At 55.7% G+C, this 16,356-nt stretch overlaps 1 protein-coding gene across 5 annotated transcripts in view; it reads left to right on the forward strand.

Moving 5' to 3' along the window:
* The window catches only part of PACSIN2 (protein kinase C and casein kinase substrate in neurons 2), a 114,995-nt gene extending 103,632 nt beyond the window's left edge, over positions 1–11,363 (forward strand). For 2 of the 5 annotated variants that reach the window (XM_025282736.3, XM_025282737.3), the window contains exons 7-12: positions 773–893; positions 2,379–2,384; positions 3,630–3,751; positions 5,694–5,816; positions 6,213–6,409; positions 9,587–11,363. In XM_025282736.3, the coding sequence (XP_025138521.1) occupies positions 773–893; positions 2,379–2,384; positions 3,630–3,751; positions 5,694–5,816; positions 6,213–6,409; positions 9,587–9,699 (682 nt within the window). In that variant the 3' untranslated portion in view covers positions 9,700–11,363. The remainder of the gene's footprint in view (positions 1–772; positions 894–2,378; positions 2,385–3,629; positions 3,752–5,693; positions 5,817–6,212; positions 6,410–9,586) is intronic. The other 3 variants (XM_025282739.3, XM_025282738.3, XM_025282740.3) reach the window with 3 other exon arrangements.
* Positions 11,364–16,356: the final 4,993 nt, after the last annotated feature.

The following is a 16,356-nucleotide window of genomic DNA, read 5'->3' on the forward strand; positions in this document are numbered from 1 at the left end:
CCGTTTTTATAAAAAGGTGGGTTTTTTAATTTACAGATTACCTCTGTAAAGAACCCATTTCCCAACAAGCTCTCATCCTGAGACCCCTGGGGTGACACCAGCAATATCTTTTTTGGAGGACACGGCTCACCCCATAACAGGTGGGTTGTGCCCACTGGACAGAGGAGGGCACAGACCCTGAGAGGGGGAATGACTGCCGGCCACACAGACCAGAAGTGAAAGCTCCGGGACCCGGGGTGGTAGTCCTGTCCCTCACGGGCAGCTTCCTAGGGAGGCGAGCCACTCTGGGCTGTGGAGCAGAAGCAGGAGTCCCCCCAGCTGGCCGACGGCATGTGCAGCCCCCACAGCACTGGCCAGTCTTCACTTGCTGAATGTAAACCTACCAGCTTTTTTGAAGGGATGAGAAGCGACTTTCCTGACACTCAGTTGTGGACCTGGTGAAATGGAACCGCACAGACTGGGGGCCCCTGTGGCCCAGACACCAGCACCTTCTATATTATCTGACACAGAACAAAGCCGGGCTATTGCCTCCTGGTTTGATTTGTCAGAATCTGAAGCTGTGGCTTCGACGCCATGGTTGTCACTTTTCCCCTCCTGTGTGCATCACGACCAGATAACTGTCCAGCGCGCCAGGGCAGGCGTCTGATCTGCACTGTGACGTCGACCCTGATGCGCTGCAGACTGTGATGCCGGCTCTGGGCAGGCCCTGGGAGAGGCTGACCGGTGGCTTTCCCTTCCTTCCAAAAGAGTCATGCTTCTCTCTCTGATTTAGCTACAAAAACGTTTACCGTGACCTGGAGCAGAGCATCAAAGCCGCCGACGCGGTAGAGGACCTGAGGTGGTTCAGAGCCAACCACGGGCCAGGCATGTCCATGAACTGGCCACAGTTTGAGGTAGGAGGACCCGCTGGCCTGGGTGGAACCTGGGCCCACAGCGCCGAGTGCTACACTTTCTCCTTCCAGCTCAGAGTTGGCCTGTGCCCTGTTGACGTGGCAGTGTTTCCACACAGCCACCTTAGAAACCAAGCAGATGTTTAGTGTTCCAAGGGGCTTTGGGCACTGCTGAGGGGCCTTCTGAGTCTCTGGCGAAGGTGCAGTTATGTTCTTTGTGAGGACTTTGACGGTCCCCTGTTGACCCTAGGCATTCCCTTCATGGAGAGGCCCTGGCGGTCCCTGCTCAGCCCTGCAGGATGGCCAGGGAAGGAGTGGCCACAGTGCTCCAGGCCTGGAGGTCCGGGGCCACCAGCTCAGTAGCCGCTGGTCCAGGGCGGGAGGGGGCACAGTCTTAGAGTGTATGTTCTTACACAGAGGGTCTTTTTCTTATTTCCTTATATAAATTCAGTCAGCTTTGGTGCGGGATTAGCTTTCTTTTCTCATTTTCATGGGTCCAAGCTATCCAGTGTTTTTACACGCAAATTCAAGGGCCTGGAGCCCTCAGGACTCTTCCAGTCTGCCAATTGGGTTCCCAGTACATGGACCCCTGAGGGTCACAGAGAAGGCAATGGCCACAGTCCCAGCACCCTGCCCTCTGGGGGACAGGGCTCTCCCCACATCATGGTAAATCAGGGGCTGGGGAAGCTCCACAGGGCCACCGCTGCTGCCTCCCCTGGGAGGGGCTGAGGCGACCCCTCTGCGCTGGGCTCCAGTCACCTGGTTTCCTCTGACTCGTCATGGCCAGAGCCCAGGCTGCGCTCAGACCTGCCCCACCACCTCCTCACTGTGGGATGCTGAGCAGGTCCTTTGCCCTGGTTGTGCCTCAGTTGCCCCCTGTGTAATATGGGGATGACAGTGGTACCCATCTTCTCTGTGGCTGGGGCTTCAGTGGCCTGGTCCATACTGGGTCTTGCCCCAGGGCCCCCCACACAGAACCTCGTCTAGCCCCATCCTAGCTTGGCATCTTTTCAGCCCTCATACCAGTGCCTTTTTTCTGGAGCTTCTCAAGAAAGCTTCTCCACATGACGATGTGGGTCCCTACAACTAAGCCCTCCCCCTGCCCCCAACAGGGGCCAAGAGCAGAGGCCTAGGGCCTTCCCAGGTGGAAGTGGTTCTGGAGGAAAAAGCACAGCCCCTTCTCCTCCCCCTGGTGAGGGCACTGGTGCGTGCACCCCTGGGTTCTAGAGACCCCTTGTGATATGCACCCCTCCAAGCCCTGATTCCCTTAGGACTACAGGTCCCTACCCAGGGAATACAATGTTCTGGAAAGGAACACTTGACAGGCAGTCTTGCTGGCATGGCTGTCCTGACCACAGCCATGGCGGCTGTCCTCTGGGGCCCTGAGCTGGGAGCGCACGCCTGCATGCGGCGCATGCCTGCAGCTCTCACAGGCCCTGCTGCACGTTCTCTAATGAAATGATTTGTTTTTATTTTCCATGCCACAAGGATGAAGTAAGTTCCTATTTTATGGTTAACTTGTTGAATTCCAAACCTCCTGCGGTGTGGTCAGCCCCTGTGGGTCTCTGTGTGGCATCCACGGCCTGGTGTGACAGCATGTGCTGGTTAAAGAACCAAGGCCGCAGTGTGGCCCGGGCTGTGTGGTTGTCCACGTTAACAGCAGGCCCTTCCCTTCGCGGTCGGCCAGCTGTCGATCGCACTGGCCCTTGGAAGCCACCCTGTCAGGACAGATGTATATTCAGAAGGTCACTATGGGGACTCTGAATTCCAGTCGAGTTCTCAGTCAGCTTATTTCAGTTAAGAAAATAGGTGACCTAAGTTTGGGATTGGGGGCCTAAGTCTGCCACCAACTGTAGAGGACAAGTCACTTTTCTTTCTGGGCCTCGGTTTCCTCAGATGACAAAATGGCAGTTAGACTTGATGTTTCTAAGGTGGCTTCTGTAACTACATGTGAGCACAGCTGTGGGCTTAGTCATCCCAAATATTAATTCAGATAAAGTGATTTGATAATGGGTACAGTGGGCCGGGGGGAAGAATTCATCACACGTGTACACACACGTGCTGTTTCTCCCTGTTTCCAGCACAGTTGATAAAAGCCTGTTCACATGCTGGGAACAGTGAGCCTTCAGAAACATAAACTCTGTGCTTTGTTACCTCACACATTGCTCAGGTGAAAGAAGACAGCCCTGGTTGGGGCGAGTGCCACTCCTCAGGGTCCTGAGGGATGCGGGAGCCCCCTGCACTTGATTCTGTTTGCACCCAGGGCCCATTTCCCAAGCCACAGGCTGGCTCAGGTCCCGCACCCAGCTCTCCTGCCTCACTGGGAACGTCAGTCAAGAGATGGATGGGAGGCTCTTTAGCACTGAATGCCAGCCCCTCAGAGGGACTCTGTCTGCTTTGGAAGCATGAGGAAACTTGGCAAGGCCTGGGGTCTGGAGGCTGAGTGCCACAGGGCTGGGGTGGGACTGGACGGGGAGGATGCCTGAGTGTTGGCCCCAGTGTTCCCATCAGCTGTCCGCCCCAAGGCTGGCCCCCAAGGAGCACCCACCTGCGCGGCGAAGAGGGCCAGTGGTGGGCATCACGAGCCTGGGGTCGCTGGGAGGCGGGGAGGGCAGACGCAGTGCAGCGAGGTGCCACACTGCACGGGGCCAGCCAGCGGCTCGCGGCCGCGGCGTTAGGCTCATGTGGCCTCAGACAAATGAACTTTCTGACTCCTCTCCCCTGGTGCCTGTTGCTCAGGAGTGGTCTGTGGACCTGAATCGAACTCTCAGCCGGAAAGAGAAGAAGAAGAATGCTGATGGTGTGACGCTCATGGGCATCAACCAGACTGGTGACCAGGCTTCACAGAACAAGCCCAGCAGGTGGGCACTGGGTACCTCTGTCCCTGGCAAGGCCCCCTGGGTTCTCTGCCAGGGCTGGAACGCCCCTACCTGGGGAGACTCCCCAAAGGGGCCCTGCAGGGAACCCCGGGGCATCTTCCCAGACGCTCTGCTGGGCAGCAGCCAAGGGCCTGTCTTGGGAGAATCTTCATTTCACTCGGTGCCAGAGCTGCAGAAAGATCTGGAGAAGGAGCCTTTGCCACAGTGCACTTTGGGCCCATTGTGACAGAAAGAACTGATGCAGGGCGCTGCCCACTGCGTGTCCCCAGTGGTGCACACGGGCAGGTAGAGTGACTGGGGCGTCCTTCGTGTGGAGTCAGGGACCCTGGCCGGGTGTGTACTTACTTTCCTGTGCTGTAGGCAGGTGCCTGATTCGAGGGCGGGGCACTCATGGTCCAGTGCCCCCTTCTTCAGATTACCCCTGCTGAGAGCATTGGTGATTCTGAGTTTGGATTGAACAGGTGGCACTGAGGTCCTCAGCTCGAGGAGGGTCAGAGTTCCCAGCAGATGAGCGTTACTGTCCTCCTCAGAGCCAAGGCTGCCCTCGGGGCCCCAAGGCCTCTGCGCCCTGCTGAGTTTTAGCACACCTCAGGCTCCAGACCTCCTGGGAAGGGTCAGCATGGTTCCAGAGGCCTTCTGTGTTCCTGGGCACTGAAGCCCCCACCCGCGCTCCCTGGGTTGATGTGGCTGCTCGTCACTCAGCTGCTGTGCCAGTGCCTGGGCAGGTGGGCTTGACTAAGTGACTGCAGGCATGAGCATGTGCCAGGGGTCAGGCCAGCACCTAGGGATGGGGGTAGGGTGGTCCATACCAGCCAGGGCTGCTGCACAAATTCAGTTGCCCAGAACCAACCTCCGGTCAGAAGATCAGCTGGAGAAAGGTGCCAAAGAGAGGGTAGGGCCTTGTGGTCTCAGTCATGTGGCCCAGACACAGGCAGCAGGCAGGCATAGGCCCAGTGCCCCTGGCCAGGCCTGAAACCTGTGTGGCAGTGGCTGGCCACTGGGGGGTCCCTCTGGTGGCATCTGAGGCATGTCTTCTCCTCCCCTCCCCACCCTGGCTGAGCCATCCACCCAGCACTTAGCGTGCCGGCTCCATGCTGACTGGCTAGGAGATAAGAAGTGTTGCTGGCCCGGGCAGCCCTGGCCTGCAGCTTAGTGGTTGGGCCTGCCTACTCAGATGTCCGCGGCGGGGTCCCCAGGCTCTCCAGGCCCGTCTTATCTCGTTACCATCTTGTTCTGTGCTCAGTACCTGTAGTCACTGCATCTCATCACCTGGCTGTCTTCGCTCAGGCCAGGCTGCAATCAGAGTTCTCTTTGGTCCCCTCTGGGCCTGGCACACAGTAGGCAGTTAGCAGACGGGTTTTTCTCTCTATCTGGAGCAGAGAAGGGGTCCTTCCTTTCTTCCTAGAAAGGATTATTCAACAGGCTTTGGTTCTGATTTTGGAAGTTGCAGATCCAGAAGACCCAGGGAGGAGGCTACAGGACCCTTTTGTCGTCAGAAGGAGAGGGCGCTGGGGGCTGTGGGGTCTGGAGAGCCCCAGGCTGAGCCCCACAGGCTGTCAGCCTACCGGCCCTCCACAGAGGGCCAGGTGCAGGACTGCATAGAGAAGCCCTGAGCCCAGATGGACCTGTGCTCCAGCAACAGCCTGTGCACATGCAGGGCTCCTGTTAGGACAGGCTATGTTTAGACACAAGGAGGGAAAATGCAAGTCTTGTTCTTTCTTAGACACTTTAAGCGCATTCAAGAGCCAAAGTGTTGCTAAGTGTTTCACTAAAACAATCTTTCTGCTCCAACACACTCCTCCCATTTGACAGGGAGCTGATTTGTCCCTTCAAATCCTGGCCCTGTGTTCTTGCAGCTGGGAGCACCCGGGACCGTGGGGGCTGCCGAGTTGGGGTCCCCTGAAAGCTCTCTCTCTCCCCGTAGTGACCTTAGTGTCCCGGGCAACCCCGAACGGTCAGCGCAGTCACTGTCCAGCTACAACCCCTTCGAGGATGAGGACGACACGGGGAGCACCGTCAGTGAGAAGGAGGACATTAAGGCCAAAAAGTTGGTGAACAAACGTTTCCCTCTGGCTTCCGTCTCGCTCCCTCTCTCTCCTCTCTCTCTGTCCAAGGTCTCGCCCCCTCGGCACTCAGGGCAATGCATGAGGCCTGCAGGAGGCAGCCCGGCTGGTGGATGGTCTCTGACTTCTCGATTTCTCAGGGAGGGAAGCACCAGTTAACAGTCTGTGGTTGCTTTTTCTCTGCCCTGTGTTAACCCTCGTCAAGGTCCAGCCCATGAGCACAGGAACATGGGTGCTGCTGAGAGGCCCGCGCTCTGCAGGAGTGCCAGCCCAGCCCAAGGGCTCCCCAGTCTCCCCGGGTGGGGTCTGAGGCTCCGAGCAGGGCCTCAGGCCTCTGCCAGCCCCACGCTCAGGACCACTGGGTCAACCCTTTCTTGCAGCGTGAGCAGCTACGAGAAGACCCAGAGCTACCCCACGGACTGGTCAGACGATGAGTCTAACAACCCATTCTCCTCCACGGATGCCAATGGGGACTCCAATCCCTTTGACGAGGACACCCCCTCGGGGACGGAAGTGCGGGTCCGGGCCCTTTACGACTATGAAGGGCAGGAGCACGACGAGCTGAGCTTCAAGGCCGGTAGGTGGGCGCCCGGCTGGCCTCTGGGGCCACTGCTTCCAGCCTGTCCGTTCGTTCAGCTACACTGGGTCTTCGTTGCTATGCACAGGTCTTCTCTGTTTGCAGCAAGCAGGGGCTACTCTGCGGTGGCTTCTTTTGTTGCATGGCGTAGGCTCTAAGTGTGTGGGCTTCAGTACCTGCGACTTCCAGGCTCTGGAGCCTGGGCTCAGTAGTTGTGGTGCAGGGGCTTAGGTGCCCCACACCATGTGAAATCTTCCCAGACTGAGAATCTAACCCATGTCCCCGGCATTGGCAGGTGGATTCTCACCCACTGCACCAGCAGGGAAGTCCCAGCCTGCTTTTTTTAGGTGTAGTTCCATTTGTGTGTTCCCCGCCCCATCCCACCTTCCATTTCAAACATGGCAGATGCTCAACACCAAGGGTTAGAAGACAGTGAGGTGCCCTGTGCCTTTGCCCAAGACACCACCCCAGCCAGGCTAAGGCCTGCGCATAAGAGACACAGATCCAGGCCATCTGGCTACCCCGCAGGCTCCCTGGAAACAGTGCCTGCGAGTCCCCAGGGGAGCCTTTCTCCAGAGGCCCCCAGCGGGCAGAGGGGCCCCCAGCACAGTGGTAGCATCCCCATGGCCCCCAGAGCCTCTTCTCGGGGCTTTGCCTTCTACCCTTCCCTGCAGCCCTGCCACCAGCACAGCTTTGTTGCCAGTAGCTGAAACCCGGGTTTTATGAAACAGCCTGGATCCTGATCATATGAGCTCTGTGTGTGGAAATTTTCTATCCTGGTTTCTATTTAATGCTGGCTGCAGTTGAGCAAATGGCTTGCAACCCTCTGTCTGAAGAGCTCTGTCTTAGAGCCTATCCCCAGAGGTTTGGTCAGCCTGGCTCCTGATGGGCCAGAAGGGAGCCAGAGTTCTTCCTTCTGCTTTGCCCGTCCTCGGAACCACCCCAGATCCAGCATCACCCCTAGCCCTCCACTGCAGGGGTGCTGGGCCCTAACTCAGCGCAGGCTGAAGTGCTCCCTGAGTCTCCATCTCTGGGGCAGACCCTGCATCCGGCCTCCTGCCCACCCTGGCTGAGAGCTGTGTCTGACAGCGGCCTTCTCTCAGCCCTCAGAAAGTAGCCAGCTACCTACTCCAGAGCTGGTCATAGGGTGGCTCTGGCTGTTTGTGGGACGTTCTTGTGTGTCTTTAAACACCTTTGTCAGTTTTTTTTTGGGGGGAGGGCCATGCCTTGTGGCTCTCAGGATCTTAATTGCCCAACCAGGGATCAAAGCCATGCCCCCCTGTAGTGGAAACGTGGACTCTTCACCACTGGACCAGCAGGGAATTCCTTTGAGTTTCCCAACATTCTTGACTGGGGTTGTTTTCCCCCTACTTTGTTTACTTTATTTGTTGGTTGACTGATTTTTAATTTTTTATTCTTTCTGAATGTTTTTTTTAAGTTGGGCCCTGTTGTGCGGCTTGCAGGCGTGTAGTTCCCCTGTGAGGGTTGAACCTGGGCCCCAGCAGTGAAAGCGCCGAGTCCTAACCACTGGACCGCCAGGGAGTTCCCTCTAAATCTTATCTTTTGGACTTGTCAGCAATTTTATAGATTTAAAATGTCTCGTTATCAAAAGCAGACTGGAATGAATCTTTCTAATCACCAGTTTACATTTTTACGATTTGGCAGGTTCCAGTTGGTTTTGTCTGTTTTCTGTGTAATTTTCTTCCCCCCACCCCACTGAGGTCACATTAGTTCCCAGCCACACCACTTCCTCCTGTCTGGAGTGTGCCCTGGCTGCTCCCTGCTTCTCTGGGCCTGGGGAGCCTAGGGTCTCCACCTGGTGAGCTTCCCACCACACGCCCCCCTCTCAGAGCTGCTGCCCGTCTGCTCCTGGGAGCCTCGCCCCGCGAGGCCGGATAAGAGACACACCAGGCGTCCGTGTCGGCCCTGCCAGAGCACAGAGAGCCCCCAGGGTGGGAGGAGAGGGGTTTCCCACTCGTGACGCCCACCCTGCGGCCCCCTGCATCGCAGGAGCAGCGATGCTGACGAAGTGGGTCCCCGGCGGCGGCAGAGAGCCGCCTCGTGGGAGTTGGCAGCACGAGGACCAGGTGCTCCTGCGTGCTGGCGCCGACCCGGCTCCTTCCATGCTTTCGCCCCTCGTCCTCACAGCGCCTCTCAGTCTCCCAGCAGCTCTGAGAGCCCCGGGTGTGGCCCCGCGGGCCTCTGGGTCCACAGAATGAGGAGTCGGGGGAATGCTGCTAAACAAGATATAACTGCCGGAGGAAAACGGTGCAGCTAAGCCTGAAAAGTGGGCCAAAATGCCAATGAGAAACACAAAGCTGCAAACTGAACAATGAAGACACCTCAGCAGGCCCATCTTCTGCCATTCTCAGAGCTGTCCCTGTGGGCTGGTCACCAGGCCACTCCTTCCTGTCCCCTGGCTCTGGCCTGCTCTGGCCACCCTGAACAGGAGAAGGCCAGGCCTGATCACACCTGTGGTCCTTGTCCCCTGGCCTGTCTCCTTGAGAGGCCAGGCTCCTTCTGTCCCTCTCTCATCTCCGTATCCCCTCCACCTCTCAGGGCCTTGGTGCAAAGTAGAGGCTCCTTACTTGAGAAAACAGAGGCTCGTCAGACTGCAGTAGCACACAGAGCCGTGGGGAGAGTCAGGGCCATGCCAGCGCGCTCTGGGTGTTGGGAAAGCTTGGTTTCTTCAAGTCAGAGGACAGATGCTCTGAGCTCGGTGCTGGGGAGAGAAGAACGGGCCCCCACGCCTCCCACAGCTGCAGTCTAGACACAGACTAAAGGAAGGCATGGAGACCACGGCAGCAGTGCTGGAGGAGACTCAAGAAGACCGTGTGGGCCAGGCCGGGGAGGAAGGCTGTGGGCGGTGGCACAGACCCTGTGGGACGAGGCCTCGGACCTGGCCTGGGCAGTCAGAGGACGAAATCCTGCAGTCTCTGCAGGAGCTCCTCAGGCAACTGAGACTGGCGTGCTTGAGGGGTACTGTGTGAGAGATGGGGGTCTTTAATCTCTCAGAGCCACCCCCCCACTGGATACACAACTTCAGACGTGACTTAGTAGAGGAAGAGCCAGGCCCTCATCCTGCCAGGAGAATGCCTACGCCTCCCACCTATGTTAGAGACCCTCAGCGGGCCCAGGGTGAGGGCTCGCCAATACAGCTCCCTTTTTGTCTTGCAGGGGACGAGCTGACCAAAATAGAGGATGAAGATGAGCAGGGCTGGTGCAAGGGGCGCTTGGACAGCGGACAGGTCGGCCTGTACCCTGCGAATTACGTTGAGGCGATCCAGTGACAGGCCGGTGGGCTGGCTGGCGGAGGGATGGAGCGGAGGTCCAGCAGCTCTGTTAGCCGTTGGCCCCCGGGCAGCGGCCCCTCCAGCCAGCCATGTGGGCATCCACTCCTCTTCCTGCAAAAGATGATGGTTCCATTGCTCTTGGCTTCATGGTGTCTCTTGAAGGCAGACAAGCTGGTCATTTCACCTGGAGCTCGGCCCCCTTTCCACAGTGCACATGGAGAGAGCCGATCACAGGAAGCTGCAGGACAACAGGAATCACCGCTGCCCCCTCCCACCCCCCATGCTGTGTGTTGGCTTATCATGGATCCGTGTATTCTTGACCTTGTCTTTCCTCCTCTCCTCCACGTCAATGGTAACGGTGGGTTCCACTAATCCTTGCTCCACTGATTCCTTTCTCTGACAAGTCCCATCACCTGCTAAAACTTAAATGAACAAACTTACATGCCATTTTCTGAGTGAACACTTTAAGGTTTTTAATTTAAAGGCTGTGTACAGTTACTTTTTTATATTCCCATTCTTGATTCATTTATACTTAAATTATGACAAAGGTCGATGTCCACCAGTGGTCTTGAGGCAGTGTCTCTGTCTCCATGCTGTTCTGTTAATCACCCATGCCACTGCCTGGGGCGAGAGCCAGCAGCCTGGACAGACCACGTTTGAGGCAAGAGATTGCAGTGGAAAGATGGGAACACATGGCTGGGTTTCCAAGGTGAATGCTCTCTGCGTTTCGGGTGTCCAAATGTGAGTTTTGCAAATAACCTTATGTAGTCCTCTCTAAAGCCGCCATATTTAAAATCTATTTTCACTCTATTTGTGCTTAAAACTTTACTTTTGCAAATTAACAATTTTATCAGTGATTTTTGAAGGGTTAAAATATAAGACTAACGTTTCAAGTGAATGCATCTACAGTTAAGATGCTCTATATTAGTCTGTCACGTCTTGGTGTATATCTGTATATACTATTTGATATTCAGAGAATCTAAAGAGCTTGTCTACTGTGTTCATGAGACTGAGCGGCTTTTGACAGTGGCTTCAATTAGTAAACTGCTTGAAGACCATCCGGGCATCGGCCTGGCTGGTTGGCTGGGCCCAGTGGAGCCTGCCAGAGGGACATCTGTCCTCGCTGGCCAGCCGGGAGTCCAGTGTCCTCAGCCCAGCTAGCCTTAGTCCCCTGTAGCAGAACACTGTACAAAACTCCTGCGTCTTTGCGAGCAACTGCAGATCTCACTGTCATCCGTGTTCCTCGTGAGCAAAGAAAAGCTGGGTCTCACCCCACAGCACCAGGGTCTCCTGAGCACCCTGCGGCCATCAGGGAGCCGACGGGCTGGGGCAGGAAGCTGCCCTGTAACCATGGGCCGGCGAGGGAGGGCAAACCTTTCCTCTGTGTAACTCAGACATGGGAGAAATGGCTGCCGCCACCACAAGCTATGCATTCTACTTGGTGTTTCCAGTGAGCTTGATGTCTTGCTTGGAAAGTGGATGTGTGTCTGTCTGTCCTGAGGATGTGTGTCTATTTGTCCTGGAAACTTACCAGCAGAATCCTCATTCCTTTGCTACAGATGTACCAAAAATTGTCAACTCTTTACAGTTTAGGAGTTTCTTTAAACGTATAGTATTTTAGAAAAAAAAGAAAAATCAATAAACAGTTGATCTTGTGATTATGACCGTCTCTGTGCTGTGCATGTGCCTCCCACCCACACCAGCTGGTGGATGTGTCTTCACCAGCGTTTGGAGCCAGGCAAGACCCCAGGTGCAAGAGCACTGCCCAGGGCCCATGTCCCTGCCAAGCTAGAGGCCGGGGAGTCGAGGCACCCCGGGTTGCTTCCCTCCCTCCAACCTGCTTCTCTGTGGTCTCGGTGCCCCCAGCATGGGCAGCAGGCTGGCACTTCCCTCCCCCTCCCTGAGGCCCAGACAGCAAGACCAGACCAGAGACCACTCACGGCCCAAGCTGCTTCGAAAACATGTCCTGAGCACCTGCTGTGCGTCAGGCCCACTTCAGTGGCATCATCTGCAAAGAACTGCCCAGCTCCAAACACGCTGCGAATGAGGTGGGCCCTGCTCTCTGCTTCTGAGGAGGCGCTGAGCCCATCAAGGCTGCCCACTGCCCCCGGCAGTCACCAGCTTCCAGTTGCAGCTGGGGAGGCAGCCTCTGCGAGACAAGCGGGGTCAGGGCAGGCTCGCAGTCCCATGGCCTGAGCTGAGCCAGCCGGTCCTGGGCACTCCGTGAGCTCATGTACTGCAATGCCAGCCCACTGGGGAGGCTGGAGTCCCCACTTACAGAAGACGCCCCGTCTGGAAACAAGCCCAGAGCCCTGCCCAAGGTCCTACGACAGAACTGTAGTTCAAACCTGTGTCTGCAGGATTCTTGAGGGCGAGCCCGTTCTCGCTCCCTCCATCAGTGGATAAAGAACAGGGTGGCTGAGCAGGAGGAACCCTCAAGAGTCGGGGTGAAACAACCTCTTTTCTCTGCTTCCTGTGCCCCCCAGAGCTCCTGCAAGGAATCCTGGGAGGCCTGCTGCCCTCTCCTGCCCTGGCCCTCAGGGTGAGCTGGAAACCTTCACCCACCCCTGGGCCTCGTCCTCTCCAAGCCAGAGCGATGCCTGCCTCCCATGGAGGTTAGACTCGGAGTCACAGGCCACAGGTGCCTGGCACCACGTCCCCCGGCCCCAGTCAGGACCCCCTGGCATCCTTGGCCACCCCTCCACCCTCCTTGCTGGGCCACCAGGTCCCCTTTGCCTCTGTCTTCCCTAGCCCCATTGCCACTGCCCCTTCTCCCCCCACCAGACCATGGCTGCATCCATACCACCCCCTGGGGACCCTCAGCAGCCCACCCCAGTCCCCTCAGCACATGGGGGGTGATATTCCATCCTCTCCAAGCCCCCCCGGTCATGCTCAGAGGGCAAATGATCTCTGACCTAGTGACCCGGACAGCTGCCCCCTGTGCCCCTCACCAGCCCTTTCCCCAGACACCTGCAGGAGGTCTGTGCCCCTCTCAGGGGTTTTCCCTCAGCCGAGCCGCCAGTGACCCCCGGGCTGACCTGTCTCTGGAGGGAGTGAGCAGAAGGGGTGGGGCCAGGCACAGCACCTTGATGGACAGACCTGGGGCTGCCTTGGTGTGGAGGCTGAGGCTGGGGAATAGAAGCTGCCGAGGTCTGAGGCTCATCCCCCGCCAGGCAGGGCCACTGCCAAGCACAGGGCCAGAGGACCCAGGCTGACCCTGCACTCCTGCGGGACAGGCAGCTTCTCAGCCTGCTGTTCGCAACCAGCCTGGGGCTAAACATGAATCAGCTACACACCAGGCCCTGTGCTGAGCACCCCTCCCTGCAAAGAACCTTAGAAACCTCCTCACGACGATGAGCCCCATTTTATAGACCAGAGAGCTTGAGTGGCTTGCATCACACCACACAGCAAGTCAGGGGCAGACGTGGGGTCCAAACTCCAGTGCCCAGCTCCAAAGGGCACTTGTTCTCAAACATCTAGAGGGCTTGTTACAGCCTAGCTTGCCAGGCCACATTCCAGAGTTTCTGAGGCCCAGAGTCTGCATATCTAACAAGTCCCCAGGGGACGCTGACCTGGGGCCACACTCTGAGCAAGACAGAGCTGCCCTAAGTACTGTATCCATGCGCTCCGTGATTTGTTCATGCAACCAGCAGATGCTCCTAAGCCAGCTCTAGGCCACAGGAGCTGGGCCCTGGGGACCTAGAGATCAATCAGCCACAGTCCGGGCCAAGGAGGCAGGGACAGTATGGACAAAGAGAGCCAGGGAGGGCCTTCCCTGGTGGTCCAGCGGTTAAGGATCCGCCTTGCAATGCAGCAGATGTCAGTTTGACCCCTGGTTGGGGAACTAAGGGCTTCCCGGGTGGTTCAGCTGGTAAAGACTCCGCCTGCAATGCGGGAGACCTGGGTTCGATCCCTGGATTGGGAAGATCCCCTGAAGAAGTGAAAGGCTACCCACTTCAGTATCCTGGCCTGGAGAATTCCAAGGACTGTATAGTCCATGGGATTGCGAAGAGTCGGACACGACTGAGCGGTTTTCACTTTCACTTTGGGGAATTAAGATCCCATATACGGTGGGGCCACTAAGCACATGTACCACAACTACTGAGCCCGAGAGTCACAACTGGAGAGTCCGTGCGCCCCAGTGAAAGATGCCCATGATGCAACCAAGACCCAACACAGCCAAAGAAACAAATAAGGAATCTTTTTTTTTTATGTTAAAAATTGTTCTAAAAAAGGGAGCAAGCCCAGGGAGCAAGGGACACCAGGCCAGCATGACCTCCCATCCCTGGCAAGGGGCAGGGAGAGCTCAGTGGCAGCCGGGTAGTGGAGAGAGAGGTGCGCCCCAGGGTCGATGGGCACCTTGCGTCCGCAGGCAAGTCCCTTCATATCTCTGACCCTCAGTTTCCTCATCTGGAAAGTGGGGAAATGGTTCCCATCTTTTCTTTTTCATCATCATCTGGGGTCAACAGTGTCAAAGGGCTTGTTAAAACACACAGATATAAGGCACCACTTTATGAAAGTGGTCTCACCCCCAAATACCATCCCAGCTCAAGTGGATAATAACCAAAGTATGCAGACCCCTGATGGAGATGCCAGATCCTCCCCAACCAGACGCTGGGCATGAATGCTTCCTCCACGCCATATATTCATTCATATACGAAACTGTATATAAGAAGGCTGGACTTCCCACCCCAAAATCTGATAAAATATTTTTTTCTTCTCTGAAACTTAAAGTCTTGCAAAGGTGAAAAGTTGAAGCCAGTGGTCAAGAGCATGGACTGTGAGGTCGTAGTCCCTGCACTCGACTTGACTCTGATTGTGGGACCTTAATTAGTTATGTTACCTTGAACAAAATACTTAATTTCTCTGAGCCTTGGTTTGCTCGTCAATAAACGACAATTGTATTCTGGGGTTTTTTGCTTATTTAAAATGGCAATAGTAAATATTTGTATTTCACTCCATGCCAGAACTTGTTCTAAACTTTTTGACATCTATTAACATTTAACACAGCAACACTCTGAACTACGTAAATATTGTTATTCCTGTTTTCATAGGTGAGGAACCTGAAGCACAGAGAGATTAGGTAACTTGCCCAGGCTGCAACAGCTACCTCACCGCTAGGAAGGCTCCGGCGCGGGTGGTGCAGTGCCGCCCCTGCCCGCTAGGTGGCGCTGTTGGACTACGAGAGCGCCGGCCTCGGCCGGTGAGGGCGGGCCTGCCCCCAGGGCCGCTCAACTGCAGTTACCTACCAGGATGGGAGTCATCCCGAGTCAGAGCCACCTGACCTGAGAGGACCCCCTATGTACTCTGGACACCACGTTGTCACTGCTGGCGTCAAGTTCATTGGTTCAGGGATGGCGCCTTACCTTCTCTCTAGCCCCAGTGCTTGTGGAACGAAACCGAAAGGAAACCAATGCATCTTGAACCATCCAATATAACCCAGAGTACACTGTTTTAGACTTCTTCTTTGAATCCTCAGTGGGAAAGGCTAAGAAATGAATGAAGGAAGGAACAGATGAACTGCATAAATAACATCATTCTCTGGAGATTTCCCAGGTGCTAGCTCAGTTGGTAAAGAATCTGCCTGCAACGCGGGAGACCTGGGTTTGATCCCTGGGTTGGGAAGGTCTGCTGGAGAAGGGATAGGCTACCCACTCCACTATTCTGGCCTGGAGCCAAGAGTTGGACACGAAGGAGTGACTTTCACTTTCCAGTGGCTAAGGTTCCACATTCCCAATGCAGGGAACCTACATTCAAGCCCTGGTCAGGGAACCAGATCCCACGTGCTGCAACTAAGACCCAGCACAAATGCATAAATACTTTTTAAATTAAAGTAATACTAATAACATCACTATCTGAGGAAAGGATAACTAACACCTGGCTTGGTGAGCAGGCTACAGCCGGGACACACAGCGCGGCAGATGAAGGCCACAGAAACCCGAGTGCCTGGCCCAGAGGCCTGAGAACAGACAGCCCCCAGCTCGTGGCATTTGATCAACAAGGGGCACCCGACTCCACGCGAACCATGTGCAGCTTATCGGCCACTTCCCAGTCAAGAGAGCCGGGCTGCTCCTGCCCCTTTACAAGGTTTTAAAACAACAATGTTGTCGTTGTAAAAGGAGCAAAGGTTCAGATGAAAATTTGGAAACTAAGCAAAAAATATCCAGAAAAACATTACAGTCCTAACATCCAGAGGTAATACCGCTGATGTTCCGGTGCGTTTTTTCTAGTCTTTTCTCTGTACGCACACACACGCACCTGTTTCATTGTCCTTCCGTTAATGTGTGTGTGATTTACAGAATTGGGATCGTACTCTACATGTGGTTTGGTACCCTGCTTCAATCTTTTAATATTTGGTCATGAACTTTCCTCATGTCCCTAAATATACTTCCACTAAAAACTTGTTTGGGGATCTTCCCCAGTGGCTCAGCAGGTAAAGAATCCACTTGCAATGCAGGAGACACAGGAGACGTGGGTTCCATCCCTGGGTTGGGAAGATCCCCTGGAGGAGGAAGTGGCAACCGTCTCCAGTATTCTTGCCTGGAGAATTCCATGGACAGAGGAGCCTGGTGGGCTATGGTCCGTGGGTCACAAAGAGTCAGACAGGACTGAGTGACTAACGCAAAAACATGCTTCATGGCTGTGTGATATTTC

This window comes from Bubalus bubalis, chromosome 4 (genome assembly GCF_019923935.1).
Source record: "Bubalus bubalis isolate 160015118507 breed Murrah chromosome 4, NDDB_SH_1, whole genome shotgun sequence".
Classification (NCBI taxonomy): domain Eukaryota; kingdom Metazoa; phylum Chordata; class Mammalia; order Artiodactyla; family Bovidae; genus Bubalus; species Bubalus bubalis.